General features: G+C 35.5%; 1 protein-coding gene across 2 annotated transcripts in view; it reads left to right on the forward strand.

Moving 5' to 3' along the window:
* EPHA4 (EPH receptor A4) overlaps nucleotides 1–23,564 on the forward strand; it is a 163,874-nt gene that overhangs the window by 6,491 nt on the left and 133,819 nt on the right. For both annotated transcript variants that reach the window (XM_081956369.1, XM_081956370.1), the window contains exon 3: nucleotides 2,303–2,966. In XM_081956369.1, coding sequence (XP_081812495.1) covers nucleotides 2,303–2,966 — 664 coding nt within the window. The remainder of the gene's footprint in view (nucleotides 1–2,302; nucleotides 2,967–23,564) is intronic.

The following is a 23,564-nucleotide window of genomic DNA, read 5'->3' on the forward strand; positions in this document are numbered from 1 at the left end:
AGCATTGTATTTAAACTCAAGAGCTCTTTAATGGTTATGAACTTTAATGATTATGAACACAATACAGTGAAGGGTAGGTTATATCTGATAACATCCACCAGTACAAGGGTATTTATTTTGCTTGCTGATGAAGCCTCTGAAAACTATTTTATAATGCTATTCAATTGTTTTAAGTTCATGGGCTTCATTGAAAAGGATTGGATTTAATTAATTTTTATAAGCAAGGGGAAAAATATATTTTCCTCTGTCATAGATCCTGAATTCAGCAAAACTAAAATCAATTAATTTTTTTCTTTTGCAAATAAAGAAATAAATAGACACAACAGTACTTTTCTGCATCCTACGACTAATATAATCACAATTTGAAAGCTCTTTTTGACTGATATTATTCTTTTTTTTCACTCTTAATGAACCTCTGCAAACAAAATAAGATCATATTAGCTCTTCAGAATCATTTTTTGTGGTTGTGCACAGGTTTGTGTAGATGTATGTATATAGTAACTACACAAATATCAAAGGGAAAGATTAATTATTATAGACACCAGGGACATAACTGTGGTGTCCTTGTTCCTATTTAAGTTCTTCAGGAACACAGACTGTCTTGACTTGAAAGCTGTCTGTCTATCTGAAGACAGATCATTTTGAAATAAACCAAGATGTGCACAGAACAAAAAATAAAACTTTTAAGCATTGAAGCTATTTATTTTATTATATGTGCATATTATATGTTATTTTATTATATAATCCAAAGAACTAAATATTAATCTTTGTTGTGGATTACAAATATTGTTCCATTATCCAGTAATGTTTCTATATATTTAATAATTTGAGACCTGCACATTGAGTGGCAGAAGCCCTGCATAATTTCAGCAAATTTCTTTCCCAGGATTATTCCGAGATAGTGGTAATTGAATCTGACACCTGTTGTGTTCCTCTACTTGGCTATGATGCTTTTCTTACAAAGATAATATATGCAAATCACTTTGAAGACACCCAAACATTTTATCTTTCCCACACAATACCATGTTTCCCCGAAATTATGACATGTCCTGATAATAAGACCATGCCATATTTTTCCTGTGGGCAAAAATATATGTCCTCCCCTAATAATAAGCCCCCTGGACAACTCCCCCCTCCAGCCAGGCAGAGTGCAACTCACCAACCTAGCGATATCCTGAAGGTGCAAAGCCAGCCCTCAACCATAGAGCGTAGTCCCAGAGCGGCCACTGCCAGAAGACTCAGAAGCGGATCTCTGGAGTTTGGAAGCCGGTTATGCTCGGAGCATGGTGACAGCGGCGGCAGCAGCGCCTGTGCCCTGGCCCATCCCTGCAGGGAGAGTTGGGCATGGTGAGGCAGGGAGACATGCGAGCTGGAGGCAGAACAAGTGCTCACACAGCCTCTCTTTCCAGCCAGGCAGAGCGCCAGCGCAACCCAACCATTTGCCCCTGAGGCTGTACCCGGCTCTTCGGGCACCCGCTTGCAAGAGAGCAGTCACCCGGCAACCCCAAACCAATACCCCCCCCGATAATAAGGCCCAAGCAAAATTTGGGGCGTCAAAAGAAAATAAGACCGTCTTATTTTCGGGGAAACACGGTATGAATAGAGTGTGTTATGTGGATGTATGTATTGATCACACTGTTCTGATACACCAGGAATCCTTTAGCTTCACACTGAACACTGATTTAGATATGATAGGTGAAGCTTTTTCTTCTTACTGTTGGGCATATTTCGTTATTATTTGGAACTCTAATAATATTATTTTAATAAGTTTTGTGTTATGTATTTTATTATAGTCTGTAACTTGGTATGTGAGTGTGAACAACATAATATCAGAATAATTGATGATTAGAAGTGATTAATTCTTATTTCTGTTTGTTATTGATAGATGGATACCTATGATCAAGTTCTTTATCTTCTCTTGGTTTTTTTGCCTATACAAACAGAATATCTGTTCAGTTGATATCCTTTATTTTACTACAGCTCTTATTAGCAGTCTGAATCATTCAAATCATGCTATACAAATAACAACAAATAGAACGTATGCTGGCAGATTGACCATTGACATTCTAATAAACTGAAAAATTCTACTCCCCTACCACCTTATACAGTTTTTAAAAGCTAATTTCCTGTTGAATATTGCTTTAGTTAAAATAGTTATATGAGGCTTCCTTGGTAATTAGCATTAATGGCTGTTGTATAAAAACCAATGAAACCAGTAGTCCAATAGAAATAAATTTTTACGGTGGTTTGATTGCATATTTTACATGATTTTATTTATGTCTATCTGTCTGATTATTCACAGTGGGAGGAAGTCAGCATTATGGATGAGAAAAATACACCAATCCGCACTTATCAAGTCTGCAACGTAATGGAACCAAGTCAGAACAACTGGTTACGGACTGATTGGATTCCCCGTGAAGGGGCTCAAAGGGTTTATATTGAAATCAAGTTCACACTAAGAGACTGCAACAGCCTTCCTGGTGTTATGGGAACTTGCAAGGAGACTTTTAACCTGTACTATTATGAATCAAGCAACGACAAGGAGCGTTTTATTCGAGAAAGCCAGTTTGGTAAGATTGACACCATTGCTGCTGATGAGAGTTTTACTCAGGTAGACATTGGCGACAGGATTATGAAATTAAACACAGAGATACGTGATGTGGGTCCATTGAGCAAGAAAGGATTTTATCTGGCATTCCAGGATGTAGGTGCTTGCATAGCCCTGGTGTCTGTTCGTGTATTCTACAAGAAATGTCCCCTGACAGTCCGTAATCTGGCTCAGTTTCCAGACACAATCACAGGAGCTGATACATCTTCTTTGGTCGAGGTTCGTGGTTCATGTGTCAACAACTCAGAAGAGAAGGATGTGCCAAAAATGTACTGTGGGGCAGATGGTGAATGGCTGGTACCCATTGGCAACTGCCTGTGCAATGCTGGGTATGAAGAGCATAATGGAGAATGCCAAGGTAGGCCTTGTTGCTTTGTACTGTTCATTAAACGATGGCGTATGTAATTGAATCAGAAAGGAGGCTAAATTGAAGAAAGCCAGTAATTAGCAATTCCTGTGGGAATGCAGTGGGACAGCGTAGTCTAATGAGGAAATTCAGTACTTCCAGGAGGCAATGCTAAAGGATGCATCATTCTGAAAGAACAAAGACACTACCATAAGATGCAGAAGGCAAAAAATATAGCCATCAGAGGGTAGATTAGAACTACGTTGCATCTTGCCACTCACATTGAAATGTTTGTCATTCATTCATGTTATTTCATTTAAGAGGAAGTGCTTATTTTTCTCATTTGAAAAATTAAATCTAATAAGAATCATGTCAAAGGAATAGAATAATAATAATAATAATAATAATAATAATAATAATAATAATAACAACAACAACAACAACAACAACAACACGCTAGAAATTTTTGTTTTTACTTTTGTAATAAAAAATAAAACTTTGGTTTTAAAATTCTTCTTAATTTCTTTCAAAATAACTCTTTACTGTCTCACTTGAGAATTCTTCTACTAAGTAATCCTTGAATGGATGACATGGCTGCTTTTGTGAAATATTTTTATTTCTCAAAAAGTCTCCATTGTTTCATTTACAAAAGAACTTGCTAGGAGACTAGTCAGAAATGCAAGAAGTCATCTGTTTCTCCCCTCCTTTTCCTATCCTCCACAGAATTAGGGATTAACCTTCATAAAAAAGGCAGCTTATTTTAAAAGAAAGGAAAGAAAAAGAGCTTTAAATCTCCTTTATGATTCTCTTGATTTTTAGTTATACATTATTATGATTTTATAAGTAGACTATAGCTGATTATGGACTTGATTACCCTGTAAGCCACCTGTTCAAGATCAGTCTCTAATGAATCCCCCCCCCTTAAAATAATAGCTTCATTTATCTTTAAAGTAGTAAGATTTAGGGTACTGTGTTTGATGTTTTTTAATTGCATTTTGCTAAAAAAAAAACCACCTTTTTAGTTAATGAACAAAATAAACACCACACTATTTTATTTGGTAAAATTAATATACCATAGCAGTTTCATCTATCTATCTAAAATAGGTTCATACGATCATTTATAGACAATTTAAAATTAATTATTGCCTGAAATAAACCATTTTTCTAAACATTTTCCTTTGCTATCATGTATTAATAAGATATGCATATGCTTATTGAAGAACAATTGAGCATAACGTCTTGATACTCTAATTATGAGTTATTGGAGTGAGAACTGAAATATGGCTAGTATAATGACAGGACATCATCAGAAAAGCAAGTAATTCTCTCTCTCTCTCTAGAAAAGGAAAGGATCATTCAAAATGTTTGGATGCCTGGTACAAATAAATTGTTGCCAATACACAGATATCATACTTGAAGTGGTCACATTATGAGACAATTAATGTGTAGAAACATATTTTTGTTTTTACTAGTTTCTGCTTTTCTTGGAATTTAATTTTTATAGAGTTTGATTATGGGGAAACAGATGGATAAAATTAGAATATTGGCTATTAGATTTCCGCAAAGGCAGTGTTGAGGCAATATTGGCTCACCCTGATTGATGCAAAACTAAAACACTCCTTAGTCAATGATTCACACTTTATTATTTAATCAGCTGACAAAAGAAGCCCTGTTTTTGGAAGTTTGAGGAGAAAAAAAGTACTTTCTTATAAAAACCTTCAAAAATAAGAAAGCAACCTAGTAAATACAACAACTCACTATCTTTAAAAAGAAAAAAAAACTTGCATGCATACTTCATAGGGCTATTCCCCCTAAATATCAAATCCAACTCTGTTTTTCTGCTTTGAGTGTCTTCCATGTTAATATTGGTTCATTAAAGTTCCCTGAAGTGAATGTAAACCAATAAACAACACAATTTCACCTCCCAATTTCCATGATAATATATGCCAGTTTGTGTACACATTTCCTGAACTCCAAATTTTAGTAATTCTGAATAACAACATTGATTCTGAATCCAGAATATTTTCTTGTAAGTATGGCACAAAACAGATGATTAGGAATTAAATATTCTCACATTCTCGCTTCATAGAGATGTGTCATGAAATTGGAAGACAGACATAAGGGAAGATAAACCTATCAGGTCTACAATATTTGTTAACTGTCTATTCAAACTGTTTTTCAGTGTTAAAACTTGGCAATATAAATGCAAGAGCAGGTCACAAGTCGTTCATTTCCTCATCCATCTTCTTCCTGTGATCCTTAGGTCAGAGTTAAGATTGATTAAGATCTTAAAACCTAAACAAAGGTTTGATGGACATATGATAAAGCAGAAGGTGCTCCTAGTATTTGAATCTATAATACTACTTATCTATTGAAAAATTTAGTCTCCATTGGAGACCAAACTACATTTGTTCCTAAAAAAACATGTTAATTTAGATAATGATGGGAGTAAAAACAAATAACACTTAATCTGATGATGTCTGCATTTTGCTCCAAATAGGTCCAAGTTCATTCAGCCTTTTGATCTTGAATAATATTTCCTGACATGAAAGTCTTTTGTTACTCATTTTTCTCCATAATATAAGACCATTTACTAAAATATTTTTATACATACTGTTTTACATACTTCACTTTTATTTAAAACCCTTTTGTGTTGGCTGAATTTTTGTTTCAAAGTGAAGAAAGGAGGAAAATGCACTTGATTTCCAAACCTTTTGAGAGAAAAAAAAATATGAATGGGAAATATATTACTGAAACATAACATTGCTTTGGAATCTATTGCAAGGTGAAATAATTACTTTTTAAAGATAAATTCAGCCTGTGGGTGATATTCCCTTTACTAGAATTTATCATTGACATTTAAATGATTTTGTTATACAAACTAAGAAGAAATCAGTAAACACACTGAACAAATTCCCTTATTAAAATACAGAAATTCAAGAAAACATAGGAAAGGCAATAAATAAATTAAACCAGTAGGAAAATGCTAACTCTGAAATTGTTGTCATGCTCTGTGTGAAACTAAAAGTAGCACTTTTGTTTAATAATTTTACACTGTAAAAATACAGGTGCATTATTATTATTATTATTATTATTATTATTATTATTATTATTATTATTATTATTATTATTATTATTATTATTATTATTATTATTATTATTATTATTATTATTATGTATTTGTGTTACAACCCCTGGTATGACTAAATATGGGAGGAAGGTCACTACTCCCTCTTTCTGTCCTTCGGCTTATCACAAAGACCATGCAGGCAGAAAACCATATTTTTATTTTTACTGTTGCCTTTTTATATTTGTGTTGTAATTGTACTGATAAATAAATAAAGGGAGACTAGGATAGATCTATTTCGAGCTAATTAGCTCTCATCAGCTAGCCATACCCTTACTTATATATATATATACATTTATATATATATAAATGTTCCAATAATTTAGTATCTTACAGTATTAAATATTCTTAATTTTATATATTATATATAAGCTTATTGTAAAAAACAAACCTTAGAAGCCTTAAAGTATGATTTTCAGACATCTTCTCTTTGCTACTTTTGCTTTTAATTATGGGATATTTAAGATTCAATTACCTGAATCATATAAATCCACTTATCTCCGTGATTTTTAAATAGCTTCAAATATAACTGGAGAGTTATTTTTTTATTATTACTATGGTTTATTTTCTTTTTTCATTACATTTTAAAAATATGAAGCCCTATTTTGTTTTGATCTAAGCATAAATGTAATCCCACAGCTTTAGTGTTGTAGAAATCTGGGTTTTGTTTTCTTTTGACATCCATGACCTTAGATGATACAACTTTAGATCAACCACTATATGTATCCAGAAAAAAAGTACATTTTCATTTATAAATTAGATATTTTCAAGTATTCAGAGCCTTTGAATGTATTTTCATATCTGTTCTTTTAAAATTAGTAAGGCTTTCTATTGAATTGACAATTAGATTGTATTGTAAAATAGTGTCAGATACTGGGTAGGTTTGTATAGCTAGGGAAGTCATGGTTTTTAACATTTGCAAACTAATTAATTATAAATAAATTGTGACATACATAATATAGTTCATTTGTTCAATTTTCCCCTTCTTCCCTCATGTTCACCACCGAAATAATTACAGTTTATTTTCTTTCCTCATTTAATATGTGTAGCAAATTGTGGCTAGCCTTATCAGGTTTGTATGAATTAAATGTGAAATGTTTATAGTTTGCTTATAAAACAAAATATTTATTCTAATTTGTAAGCTTGGCAAGATTCTGAGAAATACAGCCTGGCAATTGCTGGGTTATTTATCTGTGTTTGGTAGAATGGCCCACTGATCTCAGATCTTTATTGTAGCTGCAAGAATACGTGAGAAAGGAAGATTTCAAGCCATCTCTTGTATCTTTTGAATCCCTCTGTCTTTTATCCTTTCCTTGGTTGACTTTTAACTTGTGGGATCAAATTCTGCTCTCATTCCATCTGATTATTTCCTTCTTTTGATATACTTTCTGGGAGCAGGTGAGGTCACATAGCTTCATGAGCTGGAAATAATTAACACTTCCATGACTAAATGGTCACTTTATGAATATTCAGGATCAGCTTCCCACCCTGGGAAGCAAACATGTTTGTTCCATTCTCATTACTCCCATTGGAAGGCCGAGAGGTTTCCCCTGTGAATGGAGGATTGTCAGCTGTCTGGCCAGTTTGCTTTCTGCATGCAGCAGATCCCTCATTTACATATCTTGTATACATCCTCATGCAAAATAGCCCACCCATTTCCCACTTTCACAAAGGAGATAAGCGCTTCCTTTGGAAAGAGTGGAGGAGAAGCTCCTTCTGTCTATTATGTAGATGCTGAAGTCTTGGATTTCATGCAAATGAACTCCATTTGGGTTTAAAGTTCTTTGTTTAAGAGATAGGGATGTGATATTTGCACAGTATTTCTCTTTACAGCTCAGGCCTTCAGCTGTAAGAATGTGCTTTGATTGTCACCACATATATGTAAAATAGGTCTGGGACCTCTTTGTGAGGGAAAAATGCTAACAATATACTGTATAGAATGGCTTGGTTACGAAGTGAAGCATTTGCACTTTAGATGGGATCTTTCCCCTTTGGTTGGAAAATTAAAGTAGCAACCTGGGTTAAAGGGGGTGGGAGAGGTGATAAGATCCTGATTTATTATTGCACAATTAATATGATATTGTGATGTGCTGAGTCCTTAGACGGTTTTCTATTGTGCTGATTTTAGCAGACATAAATTTAATATGAATCAACTCAATTAAAAATTTACGTGGCTTGTAAAAGAAAAATATGTGTGATTGTTTAAGAAAAAATACAATAAAACATAGCTACAGTATTTCAAAGTATTATTATCTCTGTTCCCTGTCCTCTGTTCATCATACAATCCTTTGCCTGCTATGGCATGATTGAATCTTGCTGTAGGCTGAAACAAGCAAGCTTTCATGGAACACATCAATTGAAAGTTCGTTATTGATTACACCACAATGCTATGCATACATGTTTCACTAAAAAAAGGGAAAAAGCTTGAGCATTTTCATTTTGTGTCATATATATTAACAGTATTACACCAGGACCAAAATCCATTCTAGGTGTCTTCTATAAAATAACAGTAAAGTATTGATTCCCCATCCTGTGAATATGCAAACAAAGCATTTTGATGTGCAATTAGTGTTTAATTCAAAGTTAATTTCACAGAGCAGTAAACTGCAGAGTGTCAGGCCATGTGGCATAATTAAGCAGAGGTTTAGAACAACAAAGAAACATGTTGAAGGAGTTGGTTCATTTCAGAGATTGAATGGAAATAGTGAGTCGTTTTTCTTCCAAGCAACTAAAAGATGGAGTAAGGATGATAATGGAAAACATCATACACCTCCTGGTTCCTCTTTCCTACCCATATGTTTATATACTTCATTTTAAATTCTCCATACAATTAACACAATTTTTAAGAACAGTTTATAAGTAAAAAGATTACATTGTAAACTAAAAATGAGAAAATAATACTCTCGGTCTTGGCTGGAATTATAAACAATCAAAATATGCAAAAATATAAAGTCTACAGCAGCTCTTGGACAAATGTTACTATTTTGGTTTGTAATGTTTATTACTCATTCTCAATAATTGTAGTAGTAGTGGTAATCTTTACTTGCCTTTATTAGCATTTATTATTTCCTTATATGAATTTCTTTATTAAATGTATATTGGTAACTACTTGTATCCTTTTCTGTTAAGAAGAAGTGGAAATAGATTAACCCAATGCTTAGTTCTCTTTAGAGATAAGTTTTAAAACGACAAAATAATTAGTACCTCAATAACTTTTCCGATTAAAGAAACTATGATTAGAAAGAATCACTCTTTTTTATTTTCTCCAAACTTCAAGGTTGTTGTTCTTGTTGTTATTATTATTATTATTTGGTTAAACTTTGGTGAGATTCACAGCCTTTGGGTCTGGTTGGTAATTCCACAGCTAGAGTCCTAACCAAGGACCTCGGAACCGTTAAGGTAACATCGGAGAATATAAGCTGTTCCAAGTAGGATGATATTTTGTAGAGTCAGAATGTTCAAGTCCGATAAATGTAGAATTTCCAAATAGCGAGGTAGCCCTTTAGGTATTGCTCCAAGGGCTCCAATTACAATTGGGACAACACTCGATTTCTTTTTCCATAGTCGCTCAACTTCAATTTGCAAGTCCTGGTACTTTGTGATTTTTTCTTGCTGCTTATCTTCAATTCACGCATCATCGTTACTACTACTACTACTACTACTACTACTACTACTACTACTATTATTATTATTATTATTATTATTATTATTATTATTATTATTATTATTATTATTATTATTATATACTTTTTTGAAATCCCCTGGCTGCTGGTTCTGCCTGGTAGTAATATTTGAGGATTTGTCGATTTCTTTGGTTGTCCAAGTTTTGCGCTTTGGTTCGAGTCGCTTTGCAGTTGCACGTCCTGGTTCCCTGGCAGTAACAACTGAGCCCTTTGCCCCTTTTTCAAAAGATATCCAGGAGCCTTAGCATCTGACGTGGTCCTTGTTGACGCGGGTGATAACCAATCCAAAGTGGAATTTTGTTGGTTTCTCCTCATTATTAGTGATGGTAGGTGCCTGGGTTGTTTCTCAGTACTAAGCCACTACTGATTCAAGGATGATAATATCATAACTGTAGGAACTGCACCAGATAGCTGTCCAGGACCAGCCATGGCAGGAAAGAGTCCTACCACGTTGTTTGATGGTAGGAAGGAAGGATCCAGAATGGGGTGAGGGGTGGGGGAAGAGGCCTACCTTCCTGCTTGGTGGTAGGAAGGAGGATCAGGAATGGGGGGGGGAGGAGGAAAGAGGCCTACCTTCCTGCTTGGTGGTAGGAAGGAGGATCAGGAATGGGGGGAGGAAAGAGGCCTACCATCCTGTTGGTGGTAGGAAGGAGGATAAGGAATGGGGGTGGGGAAGAGGCCTATGTTCCTGATGGTGGTAGGAAGGAAGGATCAGGAATGGGGGGAGGAAAGAGGCCTACTTTCCTGCTTGGTGGTAGGAAGGAGGATCAGGAATGTGGGGGGAGAAGAGGCCTACCTTCCTGTTGGTGATAGGAAGGAGGATAAGGAATGGGGGAGGGGGAAGAGGCCTACGTTCCTGTTGGTGATAGGAAGGAGGATCAGGAATGGGGGGGAGAAGAGGCCTAGGTTCCTGTTGGTGGTAGGAAGGAGGATCAGGAATGGGGGGGGGGAAGAGGCCTAGGTTCCTGTTGGTGGTAGGAAGGAGGATCAGGAATGGGGGGACGACGAAAGAGGGCTACCTTCCTGTTGATGGTAGGAAGGAATATCAAGAATGGGGGGGCAGAGGGCTAACTTCCTGTTGGTGGTAGAAAGGTGGATCGGGAATGGAGGGGGAGAAAAGAGGGCTATTTCCTGTTGGTGGTAGGAAGGAGGATCAGGAATGGGGGGGGGAGGCCTACTTTCCTGTTGGTGGTAGGAAGGATGATCAGGAATGGGGGAAAGGAAAGAGGCCTACGTTCCTGTTGATGGTAGGAAGGAGTATCAAGAATGGGGGGGAGAAGGCTAACTTCCTGTTGGTGGTAGGAAGGAGGATCAGGAATGGGGGAGGAGGAAAGTGGGCTACCTTCCTGTTGGTGGTAGGAAGGAGGATCAGGAATGGGGGGGGGGAGGAAAGAGGCCTACCTCCCTGTTGGTGGTAGGAAGGAGGATCAGGAATGAGAGGGAGAAGAGGCTTAGGTTCCTGTTGGTGGTAGGAAGGATGATCAGGAATGGGGGCAGGAAGAGGCCTACCTTCTTCTTGGTTGTAGGAAGGAGGATCAGGAATGGGGGGGGGGGAGGAAAGAGGCCTACCTCCCTGTTGGTGGTAGGAAGGAGGATCAGGAATGAGAGGGAGAAGAGGCTTAGGTTCCTGTTGGTGGTAGGAAGGATGATCAGGAATGGGGGCAGGAAGAGGCCTACCTTCTTCTTGGTTGTAGGAAGGAGGATCAGGAATGGGGGGGAGGAAGAGGCCTAGGTTCCTGTTGGTGGTAGGAAGGATGATCAGGAATGGGGGAAGGAAAGAGGCCTACGTTCCTGTTGGTGGTAGGAAGGATGATCAGGAATGGGGGAAGGAAAGAGGCCTACGTTCCTGTTGGTGGTAGGAAGGATGATCAGGAATGGGGGAAGGAAAGAGGCCTACGTTCCTGTTGGTGGTAGGAAGGATGATCAGGAATGGGGGGGGGGAGAGGCAATATAGCTATTTTGAAGACAATTACCTGTTCAGAATTGCTGGGACCATAGTTCCCCCCCCCCCCCCCGATAATGGCAGAAATAAACAAGAAAGCAGTCAAAATGGAATACAGCTGACAAGAGTAGTTTGCATTGGATTTGGTTGAATATGTGTAATGGTAAATGAGAATTACCTTGAAGGATTAAGGGAAGAGATGTTTATCAAATGATCAGACAACAGAATGAAGAGCCCCCAATAGCTTAAAGGTTACCGGAAGAAGCCTGGGAAGGATCCACCCTAATTGGTTGGGCAGTTAAAGTGGTGACATGAAGTTTGTACCTTCAGGTTTGTAATATTCTTTAAATGTAGCCCTATAATAAAGAAGAATTAGCTCAACTTAGTCATGTTTCCTGCCTAATTTACCTGGGAGGGCTGAACATACATCATGTGTCTATACATATTTCTTCTTTTTTTTATCCTGTAGTGCGGACTAGTTAGAGTTATTTAACAGGTGAAAGGCAATCTGCGAGTTTATATAAGGTAGTTTTCTTTTTGTAAGACATGTTCTTTCTAACCTTCTGCTGGTTCCATTTTGTTGCCTTCCTTGTGGCACCCTTAATAGCTGCACTTTCATAGTGTCTGAAAGCTGTAGGGGGTCTAGATAAGGGAAAAACAAACTTCGATTGAAAGCTGGTATGATAAGGTGGCTGTGGTCATGGAGAACTTCAGGATATGGATGTTTATAATCTTTAGTTCTGGATGGTGTTGCACTACCCCAGACAGATCCTGTGCACAATCTGGGGATTCTCCTTGACTCACAATTCTGGCTCAAAAAGCAGGTAGCAGTCACATTGAGCCTTTGTGCAAGTTGTGCCCTTATATGGATTGTGAGCCCTCATGTACGGTCACTCATTCCCTGGTCACCTCTGAATTGGACTATTGCAATGCACTCTACATGGGGATACCCCTGAAGTGTATTCAAAAGCTACAGGTAAAACAGAATGCAATGGTGCAGACAGTTCTGGAAGTCCTTATAACAGTACTGTTTCATAAGCTGCATTAGTTGCTAGTTTGTTGTTATGTTGATTATTACCTTTAAAGACTGAATGGGGCCAGAGTATCTGAGAAGTTGTCTTGCCCCAATTGAATTGGGCTGCCCCACGTGTTCCAGCAGAAAGGGTATGCTGTCTACTCTGTCTGTCATGGACTTTCAACTAGTGGGCTCTAGAAGAAGAACCTCTTCCACTGTGACCTCTACGCTCTGGAACAACCTGCCACTGAAAATGAAATCTGCACCTTCTCTTGTGACCTTCCAGGTTTTGCTGGCTGGCCTGTTAATGCTGTTAGTGCTTTTTTTCTGGAAGTGTGGAGATAGGAGAGAAGATTTCACCCCCTTACTATCTATCATCTTGGTTTTAGTTCTTATTTAAGCCTTATTCATTTTAACTATTTTTATATTTACCTTTTTACTATTTTGTAAGTTGCCCAAAATTACAAAAGGCTCACTTTATTGGTGAAGTGGGAGGTATAATAAATAAATAAATATATTATAATTTTAAATTCTGTTTCTATTTTTGCCTCTTCCATTATTTTTTTTCTGTATTTCTATCTGGTTTTCTCAGACTTCAGGGCATCTCGCCTAATTTTATAATCCTGTGAAGTAGGATGGAATGAAGGAGATTGGCTGGCCTGAAGTCTTTAAGTTAGTTTTATGTTCAGTCAATTACTTGAATCTCAGCCCTCCTCCTGTCAAAGCCAACATCTTAATCACTGCAGCTTGTTGTAGAAGTAAATAATGCATATAGGCTAACTTCAGTGTTACAAAATATTCTGAACTTGATTTTCCTGCCTATTTACTTGCAGCCTGAGAATTTTTAGAGTTTTGACCACCACATTCCAGTGGTGCCTGTAACAGCTAACACTCCCTAGTAGTAATATTTAGACTCAGGTTTTGAAAAAAAATAATTGCCAGATTCCTTTAGTCTTCATATCTGTAAAAAAAGTATCTGCTGGGTGAAAAGGTTGGAGTGGAAATTGATTTTAATTATCATCCTTTGTTCAAACTCTTCTGTTAATCCATTGACTATCATAGCCTTTGAGGTAGCTTCTATAATAATTGTTAAATTGTTGGATTGAGAATTCCAGGATCATATTCACAGTCTATGGAAGAGCTCACTGAGCCAATTTCCCCTTCCTTCCAATTCTTATCTTGTACTGCAGTGGTTCCTACCTTTTCTTTATGTATCATCAACACTGTCACCATCTACACTGGCGATGTGGATCCTGCCAGCCTAGAATTTATTATTTATTCTATTTATTTGTATCTCACATATATTATTTTTACAAATAACTCAAGGGAGTGAACATATCCCACAGACCATCTTCCTCCTATTCCCCCCACCCCCAGCAACCCTGTGAGCTGAGTTGGACTGAGGGAGCTGGATTGGCTCAAGGTCATGTAGCTGGCTTTTGTGGCTAAGCAGGACTTGAACTCAAGGTCTCCTACTTTCTAGCCTAACACCTTATCCACTAGATCAAACTGGCTCCAATTATTATGACTTTATTGTTATACTAAATAATATTTCCACAGCTTGGTGTAGAATTTGTTTAAGCTTCATCTTTTCCTAATTTGATGCTCTTTGGATCAATTCAATCCTCTATTTTCCCTCATTGAAATTATAGGAATTGAAATCTGACATGTCAGGAGGGAACTGGAGGAGTTTAAAACTAGAGAGTAAAAGATGGAAGAAAAATGCCCTTATCTTTTTGCTTTACCAGTATAGTTTTGTTTTAATGTCACCAGTTGACATTATGTTCTGCCCACTTGAAGTAATCGGTGCTACTTCTTGCTTCATATTGAATTTTTAGTTGTATTTGGAACCTTTTTTTATCTTGAAGAACTAATTATTACCAGCTTCTCCTTAGCATGAATTAATCATGAGTTTTGTGTATATTATGGACATGATGACTTGATGCGGTGAAGCAGTTTGTAAAGGTAATTTTTCTCATAAAAATAATAATAACATAAAAGTAATAAAGTGAAATAAAATATATTGTTTGTGTGATTCCTTTCTGAAATTGCCTTGTACACAAAAATGCTTTTCCTGAACTGAATGAAAGGTGTGCTGCCCCATATTCTGTGTTTTTATAGATGAATTATAAAGGAAAGCTTTTTAAAAATGTTTATTAGAATGAAGAGTTTGTGTGAATATATGCAGTTTTATTAAGCTCCAGTTCTAGATTTCATTCATTTGTTTATTTGTTTGTTTATCTATATCTCACCTTTATTATTTTTATAAATAACTCAAGGTAGTGAACTTAACTAATACTCCTTTAATGTCCTTCATTCTCCACAACAACCACTGTGAAGTGAGTTGGGATGAGAGATCACCCAGATGTTTTCATAGCCAAGGAGGGACAGTCTCTTGCTTTCTAGCTTTCTGCCTTAACTACTAGAGCAAACTGGTCCTCCATGAGCATTTTTATTGCATTTCTCAGCTAACTAAAATGTAGATCCATTTGATCCATTTTCTCAAAGAGAGTAATTAGTACTGTATTACATTAATCAGAGTGTCTGAGTGATAAACTATGAAATAGGAAATGTTGTCTCAGCCTATTGGATGGCACAATATTGCAGCCTTCTTTTGCAGAATACATACAGCTAAGGAATATTTCTTGAACTTTAAAGGGGGATCCAAGTTCCACTCCACTGTTAGTTTTAGAAGATCACTGGATGGTTTTGCCAGTTATTGTGCCACAGTCCAGTTTCTTTAATATGCTTATTGTTATGAGGAAAAATAGGAGAATAATAAATCATTATCATCTTTAAAGTGAGATTATTCCAGTGAACCTTTGATTAAGTGGACTTAAGGGCAATTGATTTCAGGTGCAGAAGACAACATTTTTGCTAAATTTCTATATCCTTTTTATTGCTGCTCTGTTTGTGGAATAGTTTTCTCCCAATGTTCAAATTTCTCTGGCTCATTTGGTATTCAGAAAGAGTGCAAAGACCTGGTCTTTGGACAGGTCCTGGGAAGAGAGCATTTTTATGCTGTTGTTTTTAACGTGAGTTATGTGGAGAAAATTGTTTACCACTTAGCATCAGCTGGAACTGGAACTGTCCATAAACCCTGTAAATAATCATACAAATAAGTTTGACATCGTTTTGGTAATGAAGGATACTATATTATTTTCATCATTTGCTTAATGAGCAAATGATCGCTGAATGACGTAAGATGACACAAATGATACTATTTAGTAATTTGCATAATTATGTTAGGATGAATGATGTACCCTCTGATTTAATAGATAATTAGAAATAATCTACATTCCTTCTCCCAATTGTTCCATTAAATCAATAGACTACCATATTCCAGATTTTAAAAAATATGAAATGTGGACATGTAAGTGAAAAATCCGCTCAAAGGCTACTGCTTCGATGAATAAATTTGAAAAAATGGAAAATAGAAGAAATGAAGCTTTTCTGTCTTAAATCTGGATCCATTGTAAATATCATTGTTTAAATTAGTGTAAGCCACTTCTTACTATATGCTTAAGCTTCAGAGTCTTTTTGAAATGTCCATTAATAATAGCATACATTATGGGAAAGATGCTTTACACAGCACTGGTTCAAAGCTGCAGTACAGTGTCTTAATTATCCAGATAATCCTGTTTGCTTGTATTTTTAAACTATGAACTGCTAGGTAATTATTCAATTCTTAATAGAAGTCAAATGGCAATGTAAACAATAATTAGGATGTTAGACAGACTAATGCGCTTCAAAGCAAATTGGATTTTTTTTCATACTGTTCAGCATGAAGTCCCATAAAGCTAACAATTTAGTGGCAAGGAAACAAGTTACATTTTGTTCATATTTTATGGTGTTATCTCTTCATGCCTTGTTTGAGAGAATAACAGTTTGCCCCAAAGAGGCTGCCTGTGCCAGAGCCAAATGTCATTTTAACAATTGGTTCCCTGCTGTTTGCCAGTTGGCTGTGCTCTCCCATGGCTCCAGATCCGTTTTTGTTTGTTTCAGCTCTGGCAGGTCAGAGGTTAAACAGAACACTGATTTCATCTCACAATATTGACAGCAGGTAAATATAGACAGGATTGATCAGCATGCAGTCCATGCTGAAGAGGTGGTGGTATCTTTTCAGGAGAAATATGCTTAGTTTAAGATTTACATCTTCCTACACGACTCTTCTTTGATTCTGGATCGTATCTCCTCGAAAAAGGAGCTCTCCTTCTCCTTGATGCATTTTTCTTTCAGCAGGCAGCCTTAGAAATCAGCAATATGTTTGTAAAAAATAGAAATATTTTAGAATAATGCATATCCTATTTAAAATTTTACCTCTAAAAGGATCAAAGAGCTGCAATCTGGACCCGAACATCTCTCTGAGTATTATACTTTTAAGATCTGAGTTAAAATACAGAGCAATTTAATTTTGCAATAAATGTATTTCCCCTTATCTTTTTTTCTTGTCAGTGCAATGCTTTTTTCCTTTATCTTTTCTCTACCCAATTACTTTCAACATGGTGGTGTTCCACATAAAGTTGTTGTGTGCCAAGTCCTTGTTTAGCATACGTTTAATGTTCTGACTAAGGTCTGAATGATTTGAACAATTGGTTTTCTCTTTCACAGTCAGAACTTTTAGGAAATATGCTGGTGTTTGTTGTAGGAAGTTTACTTGCTTCCATTGCTACATCCCAGATTAATGTTTCTCATAGAGATGGAGAGCAAAAAGAATGAATGAAACAGCCCAAAAATGTATATTTTATTTATTTATTTGTATTTCTTCTAAGCATGTGAATATTTTTCCATATCACCCAACAAAGTAAATAGGCTTGAATGAAAACTAGTTGAAGGAATTAACTAAGTATATCTTTCCCAGAAAATTGCTGAATAGCATCTTAAATAGAAAAGCCTTATATCAGTTTTAGTAAATAGTCATCAGCATGACCAATGGATTTTGACTTGTTTAAATTATGTTGGTTTCCTATGGAACTCAGTATCTTATGCCTGTATTTTCATAGCATGGCGTGGAAATGATTTGCTGTTCCTTTAAAAAAAAATCTACTTAGTCTAGGTTACACATTGTGTTTATTTGTTTTTCTGTCTCTGAGTGGCTTTTTGTCTGTAGTTGAAGAAGATGTTTCCTCTTAGAAACTGTTCCCTTTGAAGTGTCATCCTTTGGGTGATGACACCATCACAGGGAAATTAGCATGTTAAAGAAAGTAGATCAATACCTTGTCTCCTTTTCCACTTCCCATCTCTCCAAGGGAAGAGAATATTGCCTAGCACTAGAAGTGTCTGCAGAGAAAGCATGAATAACAGGAATGCACCTTGGTCAACCTGAGGTTGCTGATCCACCTCTCAGTCTCAAGTACAGTCATTTGCAAATGGATTCAGTATAATCAACAGGTTTAGGAAGCACAGGCAGTTCATGTAATTATGGATAGGATTAGAAGGCAAGTGTAGAGACATCGGAGATCAATACAAGGGCAGAAGTTGACTGAACTTCTTCTTAGATGTTGGAGCACTCAATTGTAACATTTAGCATGAGTATGTAAGAGATTTTTCTGGGCTTCTCTTACAGACATGTAGATATAACCTCTCCCCACCCCCAGTCATTTTATAAAATGTTCAAACAGCAGGATGGATAAATTAATTGCAGTACTGTTAGAACAGTCTTGTAAATTGAGAACAGCTAGAGTTTCCTAATTGTTTTCATTAATGCTGCTTTTTTCCACATTTTTATAAAATGTGGTTTTGATAGGACCACTTAGATCAAGTGACAAGTAACATCAAGAGTCTGTGTCTTATTATGGTCTTCACTAGGTGGCTTAGGGCCAATTATTCCATCCTAGTCCATTTATTTCACATGATTGTTGCTGTGAGGATAAAATTAGGCAGTTCTCCCCCTCCCCATATGTATGTTACTTTTAATTTCCAGAAAAAAGGCGAGCTTTAATGGAACAAGAAATAAAGCATCATCAGTGCTTATAATTGTTTTATTTCATTTTAACTTTGTTTGCTGCTCATAGATGCTTGTTTAGATGGGTGACCATATGCATTGAATAAATAAATAAATAAAATGTGAATTTACTGTATTACACTTTTAAGAACATGGAGGATTTCATGGTATAATGATGAATTTATGGAAGAGTTTTGTGATTCTGTGAAAGTTGCATCTACCTTTCCCTGACAAAATACTTTTCATTTTTTGATTATTAACATGACACAAGTTTGTTCTTAGAGAATTCTGACCTTGAGTGCTGCATTGACTATAGACAGTACACTTAGATTTTCTGTTTTTACATTCCCATCTGTCAAGCATAGCTGACATTAAGTAACAGAATTGGGATTCTTTGCATAAATATATTGAGAATGAATAGTATTCCTCAGCTGGCAGGGACCTTTTATTCCCCAACTATTGTGGTATTTTAATTGGGAAATCAGTTTGACTGATAGTTATATTTGGATGCACTTTACCTGAACTGGAAGATTTTTTTTATTCAAAAATATATTCCTACTTGTCTTATTTCTGCTGCAATTAAATAGTTTTTCACATAAATAAACATATGTCTTGCTGGCTGTAATAATGTGGGATGAAAAAAAATCTAGTCCTGATGAGGAGGAAATAAAGTAGAGAAAGATTCAGGTTTCTTACTTTTAAAATCCAGTTTAGTTTACAGATTGAAATAAGTCAATATATATTCGCTTATATCCCATTGTAATATTTTGGCAGCTAAATAAAACTTTTAACTTACTATGATGTATTAATTATAAATACATAGCAATCAGACCAGCTGATTATTTATTATTGTACTAATATACCAATATTAATGTCAGTACTGTGTTAGTATTGTATTATATAGTATATTTTAATGTTAAATAAGAATATTTAAATTTATACCATATATTTCTGTTTCTTTTATCATTCAAAGCAGGTTATAACTATTAAAGAATTACCAATGAGAATAAACCCCATTTGGCTTTGGAGTATATCATAGTTCATAGTTAATGGTTATCATGAGAAGGCTTGCTAAAGATCTTACTTTTGCATTAAGTAAGAAAAGAGTAGGCTAGAAAGTAGATCTTTCCATAGTTGAACACAGTCTCTAGCCTTTTGACATTTTTAAGGCCAACAGCAACATAAGAAAAGACAATTTCCACATAACAGTAGGCTTTGTTTTGCAAATACTAATAGTCAGGTGTGTAATGAGAGAGACAAACACTTGAATAGTTAAACTTTGAGCCATCTAGGGCTTTAAAAATTAATACCTATAACTTGCAAGCAATTTACAACTAATGTAGGTCGTTCAATATAGGGATGGTATGATCTTCAATGTTACAAACTTCCTGCCATATGTACCACATGTAACTTCTAGACACTTAGCCTTACAGAAAGCATATTGCATAGTTAAAGTATAATCAAGGTATGGATAACAAATGCAAAATCTGATTGGTTTAGGAAGAGTTGCAGCTAGTGCACATAACAGTGTGAAAATATTCCTTCACACAGTTATATCTGTAAATCCAGAGACAGTTGACATGTAAAGAATGAACACTATTCAAAACAGGCTGAATCACAGTCCTAAACTCCAGTTTATTTCCCAATAGCAGCTTTTTTAAAATTTAAATTCAGCTGGATTCCTTTTAGTACATTCAAGGGAACTTATTGCTTTTTGTCCCAATGATCTCCCCCCCAAAATTTCATGTACATATTCAGTATCACCCAAGACATGATGGTTCCTATTACATCAAACTCAACTTTCTGTTCTACTACAATCCCTCAGAAAAGACTACTTAGACAAACCTGGCAGTCTAAAAGCATACCATGATCAGTGACCTTGAAAGCTGATAATATTTCAAGGAGAATTAGCAGGTGTCTACTGAGGCATTCTAGTGCTCAGCACAGATTTGTCCAAAATATAAATAGAGTTATTCTGAGGTAAGATGGACAGCCAATTAAATAAATAAATAAACAACAAATAATAAATAAATAAATGGATTCTATCTATATTTCTTAATATTACCACAGAATATGCTTAAATACAAATTCACTTAGAGAATTTCCTCAGAATTTTTGTGTGAAGATAAACAAGGGAATCTGACCACAGTTTATAATCTAGTTCTCCTACTTACTAAAATTATTGTTATGATTCAGTGACATCAAGTCTGATTGACTTCCATTTATAGACCAATCAAACAGGATACCAAAATCTTATATTAATAAAATATAAGGTTGAGAGTGGACATTTCTGAACTAACTCTAAAACATAACATATCCTCTGCATAGAGTTGTAACGTACGAACTTTCTCCAAAGACGTTCAATTGATGTCTTCCGAATTTCTGATTATGTTTTCAAGTTCAATTCAAATGAAAAGATAAAGAGGACATCCTTGGTACATACCCTAACTTAAAGTGACCCTAGGAGAGGGTATACAATTAAAGAATTACCCATGATTTATGACTTAGTTAAAACACATCAATTAAAAGTACAAAACTTTGGAGTAAACCAAAATAAGTCAGACTCTGTTTAAAATTTCTAAGAAAGATATATTTTCATAAGTTTGACAGCCTTATAGAAATACATCTGGAACTGGCAGTCAGAAGATGAGCTGTAATCAGTCAGAGAAGGTAGTTGTTAAAGTCTTAACCTCTGTGTTTAAAGCAATAGGTCTTTAAATAGAATACATAGTAGGATTGTTGCCTGGTTCAGGAATAACTATATTTATTTCATAACAGTTAAAAGGTAGGATTTATTTGAAAGAGCTTTGCCATATAGTAAAATGGGAGATAAAATAAGAAATAAAAAACCCAGTGTACTTCTTGTAGCAGTTCACTTAAAACCATCATGTCCAGAAACTGATTAGGAATATTATATGTGTGGACTAAATGTTAATGTATTTAACAAGTCACATACCCATACAAATAGAAATAGGCAATACAAGTTAATTTGAAAAATAAATAATGTAAACAACTAGTAATTGAAGAATATAATTCGGATTTGTAAAGTTACACTTAAAAAGGAATTCCAAATTTAATTTCAGTCATCTCCAACTATTATTTTTCTTCAATGCAGTTGGGTCAAATTTTCAGATTGCTTAAACAGGCCCCTGCAGTTTTCTTGGTAGGTTTTTCAGAAGTGGATCACCATTGCCTCCTTCCTGAGCCTAAGAGAAACTAACTAGCCTAAGGTCACCCAGCTAACTTTGTGTTTAGGGTGGGATTAGAACTCATGGCCACCCAGTTTTTAACCTGATGCCTTAACTACTACATCAGACTGGCCTTATTATATGGTATACTTAATAATATAAAGACATTGTTTCAGAGAATTTATGATTTGATCATGTATCCAAACAACAACTTCTCCAATAATTAAAATACAGTGACTCACCACTGCCACTTCAGCTAACAATTCAACTAGCAATTAAACTATTATCAGGGTGATATTATTATGGGGTTCCAGAAAATGTTGATACTCATGTGATTGTAATTATTTTGGCCAGAATTTCCTGTATATATTAAATTTCTGTGTGTATCCAATTCCCATGTATGCCAAATTCCTGTGTGTACCAAATTCAGAACCCTCCAAAGTAATTATAAAAAACTGGATGCTGTAATAACCATAAAGAAAGTTCCAGATTGGGTTAGTCTTTCCTGTAAAAATTATTGGCAGTATTTTACTTTAATGGCAGTACAGAAAGACAACTACCAGTTAATAAATGCTCAAGAAGATACAGGATTACCTTTCTGAGTCTTTGGGGATCAGAACTTCAAATGTCCCTTTAACTACTTTGAAGATATATATGTTTAAGAAATATAAACAGGGTGAGAATCATCTTTTGAGCTAATTCCATGCTCATATGGGGACATGAAATCCTTTATTTCAGTTCAGCATTCAGACCTCTCAAGCTTAAGGCACCAGTGCTCATGTAAGACCTATCAAAAACAGCTCCCATTGGTCACCTCCTTCCCTCAAGAGGTTGACTTCTAGGTAGATGTCTCTAAGATTGCATTATCACATTCTTAAAACAAATGGATCAGTTGTGAAGGTTTATGTACTTGCTATAGCTTCTCTAATAAACCAATTTTTGTGCTTACTTTGCCAAGAGGGTAATAAATTAGTAGGTTTTATATTATTTTCTTATACATTCAAATCCCTCACTGAAAAATTTTAAAATATAAGTTTATTAATGTGCAACATTAATTCTGTTTTAACTTTTGTTAAATTCAGATACTGTTGTGTCAGCTTGTAAAACTTCTTTCTGAATTATGACACACTGATGACAAAATGTTTATGTAATCAGTAATGCTCATCAGATATTTTCTGGGTAGCTGATCTGCTATGTTGACTATTTCTCAATACTGCCCGAGTCCCTTTTGGGAGAGGGGGCGGTTTAGAAATCCAAAGAAATAATAATAATAATAATAATAATAAAATTTATGTGCAGCTTGAAAAGCTGATAAAACATGTACAAATTATATATTTGTACCATATATATATATTTAGATACATGGCTGAAAATAGCATGTAAGTAAATTTTCATGTTAATCTATCCATTTGAAAGATGTCAGACTGTTAAATAATAGTAGGATGGGGTCTTCATTAAATAATCAGGAAGAAACTGAAATGGCTTCTTAATTAAGAAGGAGGTAGACATTTTGGTTTCCTGAGCATAGTTAGAGTTTGTATATTGGACTAATACCCCTGTTGCATCACATTACTTGTTGCTAAAATAATTGTTTACTGTGTTATCCAAGATGTATAGTTTTGAGTTTTCATGTCTTTGTGATATGCTTATCAAAGAGAAAGACATTAACAAGAGGAATAGAAAGATGTTGATTTTTTTCTAATATCAGCTG

Source organism: Natrix helvetica (assembly GCF_964273705.1).
Source record: "Natrix helvetica genome assembly, chromosome: 5".
Taxonomy (NCBI): Eukaryota; Metazoa; Chordata; class Lepidosauria; order Squamata; family Natricidae; genus Natrix; species Natrix helvetica.